Source organism: Nipponia nippon, unplaced genomic scaffold, assembly GCF_047370975.1.
Source record: "Nipponia nippon isolate SJK-2023a ecotype South Korea unplaced genomic scaffold, ASM4737097v1 scaffold_1, whole genome shotgun sequence".
Classification (NCBI taxonomy): Eukaryota; Metazoa; Chordata; class Aves; order Pelecaniformes; family Threskiornithidae; genus Nipponia; species Nipponia nippon.
The window spans coordinates 166,410,715-166,423,405 of NW_028262290.1; the positions used below are offsets into that span (position 1 = coordinate 166,410,715).

The window sequence follows — 12,691 nt, forward strand, 5'->3', positions numbered from 1 at the left end:
TTGCTGCCCTGAGAAGCTAGATGGAAATGGTTGAAATTACAAGGGGGTCATCAGCAAGACTGGAGAGGACATAGCTTAAGTTACGAGGTTTCAGACCCTCCCGCCCCCCCATCCAATGCCAGTTATTGCAGATGTTCCACCACGCAAAACAAACCCAGCTTTTAAAAAGCTTGGATGTGCTGGAAAAGGCACCTGGTTCTCTTGCCACTGGGGTGATGGGGTTTTCCAAGGTGACTATCCATCCCCCTTCCATCTAAAGCATTGCCCTGACAACTTAGTCTTTTCTTTTAGACATCGGCCACCTCCGGCCTGGGCTATGGTGGCATCTCAACAGGTGAGAGTCGGACAGAAGCAGTTAACTCTTAGTGCCATGACCAAGTCCAGGACAGAATGCATCCCCAGGTCACGGTTTCCCCATGAATGCTTTACAGAAGAAAAATGAGTTTTCACAGCCCCACGGCACGATTCTGCTCTTTTGGGTTGGATTTGCTGCGGTTACTACAAAGCTTGGGCTTGTGAGATGCAGCTCCATCCCTACGACCAAACACAGGCGCTGCATCAGGCTATCAGCATCCTTGCAATCACCCGAGGTTAATTAATAAGGACACGGAGAGGATGTGAATCCACATCTTAAATAGCAACTGGGTCGGGTCGTGGCTCCACAGCCTGACCACGGGCTTCAGCCAAGGTCTCTCGATACCCAAGGCTGAGCTCCTCCAAGCTCCAGAGAAAACACAAGCCTTGGTGATAAAATGACACTGTCAGATCAAATTTGGTCTCAAACCAACACTTTGGAGGAGTCACTCATTTTGTGAAACTTCACACTTTTCATTAGTGTTTTTCAACATTTTTCCTGTGCTGTTTCAAGTTTAAACACCGCAGCACGTGATCCTGGAAGTCAACACGTCTGGTTGCAAACCCAAGACTGGATCCGGGCAGTCCAAACCAAGTCCATCTCCAAAGCAGTGTAGGACTAAGACCTGGCTTAGATTTCAGTTTAAACAATCCCAGGTATTAGCAACAGATGGAAAAGGACTTTGTTTCAATTTAACCATAAATTCAACCTGACAGTGTCGCTTCAATACAGAAAACCGTGAGGCCCACACAAGTTTCAAGAGTCCGCAAATTAAAATCTAGCAAACCATGTATCACAGATCCACTTGGTAAAGAGGGGAGGGGGAAAAAAAAAAAAAAGAAACACAAGCTAACTTCTCTATAGAGACGCATTTTAGTTGTTCATACAGTAAAGTCTCACCTCTTCTCCCACTAAGATTTAGGGCACAAATGATTATGCTCAAATTATGCAAATGTTCAAGAGTATCTGATTCTTCTGAAAAATTCAGAGATTAAGGTAAGATTTCTCTTAAGTCTTCTGTAAATCTCTAGATACGTTTAAAAATGCTATCGTTTGTAGCTACGGTCGCTGAACGGCACAAGCAAAGGTTCGCGGACTCAAAGCTTGCTGCGGTTTCCTCCATCTGCGCGTGGCGCTGCAGTACGCGTAACAGCCGTTATTTTTATTAGCCTCTTCTAAATCATTACTCGTTATCAAATTCAAGGCATAAATCACCTCTTTCGCTATAGGATGCATCGTAAAACATAAATTTGCTTAAAGATTACTTCCAATAATTAAAACTGGATGGACCCTTGATTAAGAGAGGGCAGAAGACCCTCCACGACCTTGTCCACCAAGCCCACACCATGCCAGAAGCACGGCAGCGCCTTCGATTCCTTTGCTGGATCTTCAGCAAATGCAACTTAAAGGCTCCCACCCCTCTTGGTCTCAGAATATAAGGAATATAAGGAATATAATCCTACAGAAGCAGCAGATGGGTGAGGAGTTTCCAAAGATCTAAGGAAACCCCAGGAAATGCCTGAAGCGTTGAGTAGCAAGGTACTGGAACGTCATCCTATGGCCCATCAAAAAAAGCCGTCAGCTGAAGATCGAGCGGCCAAGTTGGCCACTCACGCTGCGCGGGGACAGGGGCCTGATTCTGGACGAGAGAAGGCAGCCTGCAGCCACCAAGCCCTTCTCTTAAAGAGGTTATCTGCTTGAGGAAGACCTTGATGGGAGTGAAACCGTGAGCAGCTGCATACTCTAGCAGTCTTTAAAGGCTCAAATAACACCCAAAAATCTGAGTATTTACCTGATCTAAACACCAACTGCAAACACCCAGAGGTTAACCCAGCACTACTACTATCGAGAGAACGCAATAGGGCCAACAGACCCGTTTCTGGAGGCTCTATGCGTTGCAGATGAAAAGCAGACGTTAACAGGAGAGGAAACGCTGACGATGTTGTGATAATTGAATTCAGGAGTAGACGGTCCGTCAATTTGTTTCAGTGTTGACGGATACTGGGCCATTTCAACCAAAAATGCTTGTGGTGCTGCCGCTAGCCTCTTTTTCTGGTCGGTTGAGAAGGGAATCTCAGTCCCTTAGAGCTGCCCTCCCCCTGAACAGCCTACAAAGTAACTGGATGACTAAGGTGTCTTTGTGGTGCCCAAACTGAATTATCTGCTGTTTTCAGCATGCAACGCACCGACGCCTGGAAATCTCCTATAAGTCACGTACAGGGCAGTTTGCAATGAAAGGACATATATAGAAAGCACCTGGAGAAGCCCTTTTGCATAGAAAAGACAATCTCAGTCGTCAAACATTTACCAACAGGACAACAACTTAGCCCTGTTTGCACCGAACCGCGAACAACTCTACATTTTCCTTAGCAAGAGCAGAGGCAGTGTAGCTGCTGGGAAGCGCCTCTTACCTTGAGCTCCTTCCAGCTGTCGAGCAGCCTGGTAGCCAAATCGCTCACATCCACAATTTTGTCCGTTTGTTCTTGGCTTCTCTCGCTCTCAACGTCGGATACGCCTTCCTCTTCGTCTTGAGATGGCGTTTCCATCGTAATGGGCTCTTCCAGCTTCGCACCGTTGCTCTCCTTGACCTCTGCTTCAGGCTCAGCCTCCAGCTCCACAGCTTGGGGTTTGCTGCTCTCCACCGGTGCATCAACGGCAGCTTTGATCTCCTGCTGCTGCTGCTGCTCCTCTGACACCTCCATCGGGGCACCCTCCAGCTGGTCCAGGTCCTCTTTGCCCTCCTTCCCTTCCAGCTCACTGGTTGTATCCGAGATGGCACTGTCCATGCTGTTTTCACTGATAATTTTCAGCCTTCGAAATACTAGCTTCTTAGGGGTGTCCGTGTCACCTTCCGCGCTCTGCTTGGTGGAAAGATCTGGTGTGTTGAGTGGCGTGTGAGCCCGCGAGGTGTTCTCGCTCGAGTAGCCATCCCCTTCGCTGAGCTGTGGGACAGCAGTCTTGGTCTGAGCCCAGCGCTGAATAATGGGAAGCACTTTGCTCTCCTCCAGCATGTTCTTGGTAGGAATAGGCAGGAGCTCTAGTGTCTTCATAATCTAATCGCAAAGACAAAAAACACATTGTTAGAGCCGTCAGAATTTAAAGCCGTCTCCAACCTGGCACAATTTCGTTTTCTCAGCCAGAGGTAACTGTGGAACAGCAATATGATGGTGACAGGTCGTGGGGCGGCGATAGCGGCATCCCTGCTCAAGGCTGAACTGCAGCGGTGAACTTCTGCTGAGAGCCAATAAACGGTGAGTGGGTGGAAACCAGTGAGCACAAGTATTTAGCAATTAAACTAATTTAGCAATTAGTTGCAATTAAACTGATTTCAAAGAGCTCAGACGCTTGTGGCTGGCCATACTCATTCCTAGGACAACCGATACAGCAGTTAGATAGGCTATATGAAAGAAAACCTGATCAGAAACGACAAAACATATCGGGAGTCAAAACAGAAGAGATTGACCCAAAAAAGTTTGCAGACTAATACCGGGAAAGCTTTTTCCTCACTTGACAGAGGCACCCTGTGCTGCAGCAGAAGCTGAGGCGTTACCAGCGTCAGCGGGAGGGAGACAGTTTGCTGCCCGTGGAGCTAAACCTTATGCACAAAGAGATATGGACAACGGGGGATCTTCCTTCCGTCCTCCAAGCACGAGACAAGGCGAGCATCTCTGATACTGGCGGCACTTCCAGCTGATTTAATCTCGCCAGAAAACGAGGCTGCTGCTAGCACCTGCACCCCCAGTACCACAACAGCACCCACCAAGGCAGTCCCAGGACCAGGGATCCTCCTTCAGACACCGGGCAACACCTGGAGGTACCAGGTGATGAAGCCAACACAGCGGCAGAGACCACAGCACAGCTCATGCTATAGCGCTTTCCCTTGGAGACCAGTCAAAAAGCTTGGCCTCAACTGGGTTGTGTCCAAAGCCTGAGATGAGAAACAAGTTCTTGAAAAGATCTTCAAACTCCTTTTACAAAACCCATCAGTGGGAAGGGGGATCACGAGCACAGAAAGAAGCAGCAGACCTTAAATGAGCACAACCTTTCCGGGATCCAGCAAGTGATTTCGGCAACTTCTCTCCCAAGACCAGACCCCAAATCCCTGTTTCTGAAGCAAGAGACAGCCAGCCCTTCTACAGGACTTTTCAACTTGTTCACTTTCAAAACCAGCCCTCCAGGAGTGAAGGACAGAAGATTGTTTTATGGCATTACATTAATTTCTGTCATGGGCATCTGATGGCCAAAAGACCATTTCTCTTAAAACAATGACAGTTTTAAAAAAAAGGGGGGAAAAAAAAAACGAAAGTGCGATCTGGCCCCTATCCCAAGCCCCACTTGCAACTCAGTGAAGAATTACCTGGATTTTAAAAGAATATATCCAACCCAGGAAGCCCCACCAAAGCTGACAGTGTATCGTGACCAGATGCATCAAGAGCGAAGACGAAGCCACCACTACCACAGCAATTCAGTTTCCCTCTTGAAGCTTTTGGGGAGCAGCTCTGGGTTTGACATCAATGAGGTTGAGTGCCTGAGTCTATCCGAGGGGAAAACCAGAGTCTAACCCGACCATTGATTGCTCCAAAGCTAGAGATCGAAGATGAGGTGGAGGCGAGCTACCTAGCAGCTCTGCAGTGCCACTGCACCTATATGTCAGGGAGCAAGAGGGAGGCACCATATATAAAAAAATCCAGACTTGAGACTCCCTCGGAGCAACGGCTCCAACATCTATCAAGTGGGATGGATCCTACCTACCTCAAAGAAGAAAATACTGTGGTCCCGAAGGGGAATACCTCAGCTCCCACTTAAGAGCAGTTACTGCAACAGATTCACTCTGTCCCTGTAGATTTGGTCTCAAAAGATCTTTTTGTAGCCCTGCGAGCAGCACCTCCCCATACAGCAACACAGGGCTGACGCACCGCGGTGAGAGGAACGTCGACTCAAGAGCTGTCAAGCACCTCTGCTTTGCCTGCAAGTACTGAAAAGCCACATCACGTCAGCAGGAGGGAAAACTCGAGGGCACCCTCAGTCAGTTTGCAGGTGACACCAAGCTGGGTGGGAGCGTCGATCTGCCGGAGGGCAGGGAGGCTCTGCAGAGGGCCCTGGCCAGGCTGGAGCCATGGGCCCAGGCCACGGGGTGAGGGTCAGCAAGGCTCAGGGCCGGGTCCTGCACTGGGGGCACAGCAACCCCAGGCACCGCTGCAGGCGTGGGGAGGAGCGGCTGGGAGCTGCCCGGCGGGAAAGGGCCTGGGGCTGCTGGTCGACAGCCGCTGAACACGAGCCAGCAGGGTGCCCAGGTGGCCAAGGGGGCCAGTGGCATCCTGGCTTGTGTCAGGAACAGTGTGGCCAGCAGGAGCAGGGCAGGGATCGTCCCCCTGTGCTGGGCACTGGGGAGGCCGCCCCTCGAATGCTGTGCTCAGCGCTGGGCCCCTCACCCCAAGGCGGCCATGGAGGGGCTGGAGCGTGGCCAGAGCAGGGCAGCGAAGCTGGGGCAGGGGCTGGAGCCCAAGGCTGGGGAGGGGCGGCTGGGGGAGCTGGGGGGGCTCAGCCTGGAGAAGAGGAGGCTGAGGGGAGCCCTCATCGCTCTCTGCAACGGCCTGAAAGGAGGCTGGAGCCGGGGGGGTCGGTCTCTTCTCCCCAGGAACAAGTGATGGGACGAGAGGGAACGGCCTCAAGCTGCGCCAGGGCAGGTTTGGGTTGGGTATTAGGGAAAATCCCTTCCCTGAAAGGGCTGTCAGGCCCTGGCCCAGGCTGCCCAGGGCAGGGGCTGAGTCCCCATCCCTGGAGGTATTTAAAGGACGGATAGATGTGGTGCTCGAGGACATGGTATAGATGGACTTGGCAGTGACAGGTTAACGGTTGGACTCGAGGATCTCAAGGGTCTTTTCCAACCTAAATAATTCTATGATTCTATGATTCTATCAATCCATACCTTGTACACAATGTACATGGCCCATCAGCAACAACACGCTCTGCCCAGCACAAGGCAGATGAAGTATGAGTAGGTCTACTCAAACCCTACAAGTCAGCAAGCTCTAACTTAACATCAGAGACCCCCAACCCTACAGCACTGAAGTTTTCTAGGTATTTACAGCCAAAACTTTGTCTAAGGAAGGATGGATGAGGACTAGGCGGTGGAAACGGTGGCCTTCCCATAGGGCACGTTGCTGAGCAGACAGACCTGCTGTCCCTCTCACCACCAGTGACACGGGCGCTTTGAGAGAAGCGCAGAAGCCATCTTATTAGGTCTGATATGGAGCTGGGCTGCAAAAATCTTCAGGTAGCCTCATCCCACCCCAAGAGCTGAAGGCTCACAGAAGCACACGTAGGCAGCTCATCATCTTCTCATACCAACAGCACCCGTTTCTCAGAGGGAACACCTGAACCCACGGTGTTAGCGAGGACAAAGGCACGAGTAGGACACAACTCATTCAGAAATGCAAAGGACCAGCTTGGAGAAAAAACGTGCTAAGCTAAGGAAGCAGGGTCAGGCAGGATTGTCACCGCTTCTGAAAAACAAGGGAGAAGTCAGCAGGAGAGCACCCTGAGCTCTAGAGCTCACGTGGCTTCTGCTTTCTTGGTCGGGATCGAGGACCGCGTGCGCCTCTCCAAACTGCACAGCAACCTTCTTGTAGAAGTGTCTTTAATAAGGAAAATTCCAGATGTCTTTCTGCATGCAATGCTGAAGCGCACATAGAAAACAGAAATACTCGAGTTCCACTTCAGACCATCAATACCTCCAATTCCCTCTGCACTTCAGGACGGAATAAACAGCAACGATCTTTATTTAAGTCTGGCTCATGTCACCGACTCAGAAATCTAAGAAAAACCACAAGAGCAAATTCTTTCCATATATTAAGGATCTCCCTTAAAGCAGAAGTTCTAGGCTGTAGTTTTAAGGTACCTGCAGTTTGTTTTCAGGAAGGCTTGGCATATAATATGTATATTTAAAAAAAAACAGAAAAATAAAATCATCATGCTTCTGAGCAATTAGCAATGCTGCTAGGAAAGCTTCACACCCGAGGGAATTACTGACCTCCAGCTGCAACTTCAGGTTGTTAGCGGTGCTTCCTCTCCCGTCGCCCAGCTCCGTCATCCAAATCCAGAGGAGAGATAAGCCGTGACACTCCAGGAAGGACTTCAGGCAGGACTGCGAGTGCGTGTTCTGGTGAGCCAAAGTTAGAGAGAGTCCGTGGGAATGCTCGGAGACTTACAGGCAAAAAACCCCTTTGATTTCCACAGGCTAACACGGCTAAGGGCTCAGCTGGGCTCATGTTACCTGTCAAACCCAGCACCTGCCAAGATCAGTGCATGTCTAACGTCATTTAAGTGCCCGTAACTGCTGGGTCCGGAGCAATAACGCGTGCGGCAGAACCGCTATAACCGTTACCTGGTGGACAGCTCAGATTGGGGAATAAAACTTAACGATAATGGATTGCACAGAAAATTGGCCGCAACTCATCTGCACGCCGTCAGAGGTGAAAACACAGGACGATCATGGAGGTAAGAGCTATGATTTTAAGCCAAGTTACTCATTGACAGTCTAAAATCCCTTATTTACAACTTGCTTCTAGACATGGGCATTTTGCATCACCACCCAAGTTCTACCAACTACAGAAGAAGCAAAGGGCGGAGGTTACGCACCATCCGTAACCCGAGCGGAACAGCTTGGCTCGCGCTTGGGACGCCGGCACAAGTGCCAGGCCTTTCTCCCACCTTCCCACTCCTCCTCTAGCTCCCAACAACATCGTTTTACCAGGACGTGGTTTCTTCCCCTTCAGCTGGGACCTCCTCACCTGTATGAGTTTGAGGCAGGTTAGCTTCTGCTCCAGAGTTTCGATCCGAACCATCAGCCGGGATAAGCTGAGAACTTGGTTCTTATCGGAGAGACCCTCTCCGTTCTCCAGCAGCGCTTCCAGCTCCCCGTCCACCTACCCCAGCCAAAGAAAAACAACTCTCAGGTCGTGCCAGGCTCATGCCACGCTCCGTGAGGGCAGGGATAACCCGTTCCCAGGCTTTGAGAGCCAGGAGAAGCCTCTCCTGAGCAATTTGCCCATACGGAAAAGAAGCCCGGCTTTAATTTGACTCAACGTGGTTGGGTTTCTTTCACCTGGCCTGTTACGGGGAGTTTTTTCAGACCTTAAATCACATAGAAGAGCACACTGTTCCCACCAGCTCTGTTTATACTGGGGACAGAGGGCAGCCCGTCGCACTCCTGGCTGGCACACACCAACAGGCAGGAATCCCCCGACTCCAACATCCATTTCTCCTCACCAATGGCACCTTTTAGATGCATACATCTAAGGAAACGCCAGGTGTGCGCACCAAAACACTCCCAGTCGCAAGTTTATCTGTTCACGTTGGAAAACAGATGTGCACTATGAGATTATCTTTAATTGCAAATAGATTTACTTCTTTAAACACCTAACCGGTATTTATAACCTTTACAACCAGAGGCGCATTCCTCTCCATGTGGACACCGAAATATCGACGTTCATAATTTAGCCTATTGCTCGATGCCACCAATTACCATTTTAAAACCACTTATAAATGACTTATAAATAATTTCTTGGCTTCCTGACTCTCCGATACAGTAAATAAAAACGAAGCCAGCATTTTCAAAGGTAGCTTCTCCCAAAAGAGCAGGTAACAAATCTTATTTGTAGGAAGAGAGATTCATATCTTCAAGGAGAGAGCAATTACATCCCGTAGGAAGCAAAAGGAGCCCATCCCATTTCTTGCAACAGTCTGCACCCAGGGAAAACTCCTTTGGACTGCTCCGCTCAGGCTTCTCTGCAGTTTCCTACGTCTACCATGTGAGCCCACCCCTGCAATTCAATGTGGGGAGTAGGTTCGCAGGAGAGGATTACATGCATGAAAAACTATAAAAAGACTAAAAAAAAAAAAAGGCTGGGTTTAAGTTACATATTTCATTGACGGCCAACTGCAAACACAAGTGTAACCGAAGTCAGCACAAATACGACATGTTCATACAAGTTCCTCCTGAAGCTGACTTACCTCTAGGCCAAAGCAATTAAGAGATTCAAATTTCACATCCCAGCCTGGAGATGGCAAACATCTGCACCCTTTCAGCTGTCAAATTTCAGGTCATGTCCCAAACGGTGAAGCCGGTATTGCCCGTCTTTCACCAACATTTAAAAATCACGCAACACAAACCAAAATTTAAAACCACGTAGAATTTAGTACGCTTTTTAGTAGCGTGCAGTATTGACGAACAGATATTGCACCTGCAAAAGTCCCTCTCCAGTGGGACTTTGCGCTAAGTAACCCAGGGAAAGGAAATCTAGATGTAACTAAAGCTCCAAGAAAACACAAGTATTGAGGGCCCCTGTGAAATAAAATGACACAAATACATCCATGGACAAGACTGAACCTTGAGTCGTTGATCGCAGGAGACGACTACAGAGGTGGCCTGAAGGCTCACCTAGAGAGGATCAAGCCCAGGGTCAGCCTTTGGTCGCTGCTACTCTTAGAAATAAATAAAAACAGGAATACAAGGGAGAATCAGACTCACCGAGTCCTTCTTACGGGAGCGCTCCTTTTTCATCTTTCCTCCGGCGGCTCGGATGCTGACCCTGTTCTCTCCTCCCAGGTAACCCCGGCAGTTGGCCGAGCCGCAGAAACATTTCTGAGCCTCTTTGCTGTTGGTGGGCATAAGCAAGAGAGCAATTTAATAGCGGATCAACTGCCTCCACAGCCACTTATTTCACCTTACTCTGAAGTGCATCCTCAGAAGAAAGGGAGCGGAACTTCTCTGCATGGCGAGGCCTTTCTGGCCACTGAAAATTCAAACAAAGGCTTTATTTCTTACATAGCTACCACGATCCCGTGCTGTCTCAGCTGGAAACCAAAGCCTGCTTCACTTCCAGGCTCTTTGGAGGTCAAGAACCAGAAAGGAAAAGGCAGAGGTGTTGGCTCTGCTAACTTCTTACCACACATTGCAATCAATATCTTAATTTTCCTAATGAATATACAATCAAGATTATACAAATCAAGATTTTATATTCATTAGGAAAAAGGCTTGCATTTTATTGCTCAAAACAGAACAGAGAACGGGCTGAGGATTCATGGAAATTGTAAGATTCAAGTGGAAGATGGTTTTTTGCATGGATATACAGCCACGAAGAGCAGAAGGGATATCAATTATATTATCGTCAGGCAATATTTCTACAAAGCCTCTGTATTTTCTACTTGACATACCATAAATTTTAAACTATATGCCACAATTGCTTGGGAGAATGTTGGGTTTGGGGTTTTTTAAATGTGCGTAACCCACTGGAGGAACGTGGCTCTGCAGTACGAGCGGTCAGAACCAGGGAAGCTCCACCGCAGGATCTTCTACGAAGCAGAACCTGAGCTCGGGAAGGACCATCGAGAGATCAGAGCTGGGAAACTCCAGCGAGACGAAACTAAACTTAAATATGCAAGATGTCAAAGTGAACCACTATAGCAAAACGATTCTCCATCAGAGAGGCCCTAACAGGGCCACAATACTAAACCCTAATGATTCTCACTAAGCCACATACAGACAAAAATAAAATTATGGGTGCATAGACTGCATATTACGTGACCTTCCCCAGCTTTAGAGATATTCCCACGCGCCTAGAAATCAAACAGGCCTTGCTGCAAGAGCAACCAGAAAGGCTGAGGCTAAGTTTGCCTTCCTTCCTGCAAGCAGGCACCAGGAACAGAAAACTACGTGACAGCATCTGATGCATTAGCACAAATAATTTTACAATGCAACTAAAAATTCATTTCTGGTTCTTCTGCATACAGTAGGAGCCGTAGTGTTGCATAAGGCCAGGTCCAGAAGGAAAAGGAAGAGACGCTCCTTAAAAAACTGTATTCAGTAAAATAAACCTAGGGATTATAAAATGGATCAACAATTAATCTCATAACTGCATGTTGCTTCAGGCCCGTCAGATTATTTTGTGCTAATCACATTAAAGAGGGTGAAATACTTTGCCATACACCTGGACAAGCAGTAATATAAAAATATTAGGCTGGGGTTTAGAGAAGGGAGCCAAAGCCCACGCTGGAGCTTGCACACCTGCACTTGTGGAGTCGGGCGGGAAGAGGGAATGTGCTATCTGTTGGGGTTTTACAGCTCTGCAAGTATTTGCAAGGTCGTAAAAGGGGGGTGGGTGGGGAAGAAGAGGCATTATTTAAGGGTATTGCAAAGTCTGGAGCTTGGGTAATTAATAATTAGACAGAGGAAAGAAACAGTCAAGATAATTATCTGGGAAATTTCCACTGGGGAGAGATGGTACGAAGTGGAACAAAAAGGCAATAAAGCGACACTGGAAAAGACATATAAAATCAACAGGGAATTCCTCTCCCAATCTCTTGTGTTAGAAATGGAAGAAACTGCAGCCAGGTAGCTTTTTCTATAGTTGAATTCCAGCCCATTTACAACTGCTCTGTTAGACGAGGCTTTGCAACGGCTTGTTTCGGAGCAGGATTCTTTCATTGCACCAAGGCTCACAAAACCCCACGTCCAGCAGCTCGAGCAGAGAGCGCCAAAACGTACCCGTATCTCTGGAACTGGTAATCAAACGTCAGCTCTGAGCCCGATGGAACCAGTTTGGTGGTGAAAAATCCAACTCTGAGCTGCCCGTTCACGGTCCACTAAGGCAAGGAAAAAACAAGATGACAACCCTTATTACAAAAGCCAGGCTTGACTCTGGTTTTGCTTTAAATTAACAAGATTAATCCTTCAAACAGCATCACTGATAAATTTAAAATTTGCTAACCGGATCAGCAGTACTTGCCCATTTCAAAGGCAAGCTGTTTCCATTTCACTAAGTTACAACAACAACAACAACAACAAAAACCAAAACAAAGAGAGATAAAGGAGAAATGCTTTTCGCTCTGAGCTTGCTAAGTCGCAAGGCGGTGGAAGTGAGAAGCCAGCAGCTTTGATCCAGCAGCTTACCTTTTGTGTCTCGCAGTTTGGTTCACAGCTGTGGTTCATAAAACGAGAGCAGTTTCCTTTCTGGGTAGCATCGATTATCTGAAAAGAAAAGAAAAGAAACAACAAATAGAGCGAAACAGCCTCCCTCCCTCTGCAGCAGGCAGAAATACAAGGCAGTAGAGCTACGAACACCGCGCGTTTCAACATAACCCACGTAGAAGTCATCCCCCTTTCCCGCTCCAGCTATCAACTTTATTTGGTTTGGAGAACGGGTTTTATAACGATATTAAGTGCCCCCAAAAAAGAAGAGCACTAAGCCACTGGTGCAGGGTTCTTAGTTTTCATTGCAGGTTAATACAGAGTTCAGCTGGGCGGGGATCCTGAATTTTTAATATCTGTTTCTG

General features: G+C 48.2%; 1 protein-coding gene across 2 annotated transcripts in view; it reads right to left on the reverse strand.

Annotated features, from left to right (window-relative positions):
* The window catches only part of SETD2 (SET domain containing 2, histone lysine methyltransferase), a 73,269-nt gene that overhangs the window by 27,166 nt on the left and 33,412 nt on the right, over positions 1–12,691 (reverse strand). For both annotated transcript variants that reach the window (XM_087732257.1, XM_087732248.1), the window contains exons 7-12: positions 12,309–12,386; positions 11,904–12,001; positions 9,888–10,014; positions 8,149–8,283; positions 7,389–7,517; positions 2,767–3,408 (exon numbers count right to left, since the gene is read on the reverse strand). In XM_087732257.1, coding sequence (XP_087588383.1) covers positions 2,767–3,408; positions 7,389–7,517; positions 8,149–8,283; positions 9,888–10,014; positions 11,904–12,001; positions 12,309–12,386 — 1,209 coding nt within the window. The remainder of the gene's footprint in view (positions 1–2,766; positions 3,409–7,388; positions 7,518–8,148; positions 8,284–9,887; positions 10,015–11,903; positions 12,002–12,308; positions 12,387–12,691) is intronic.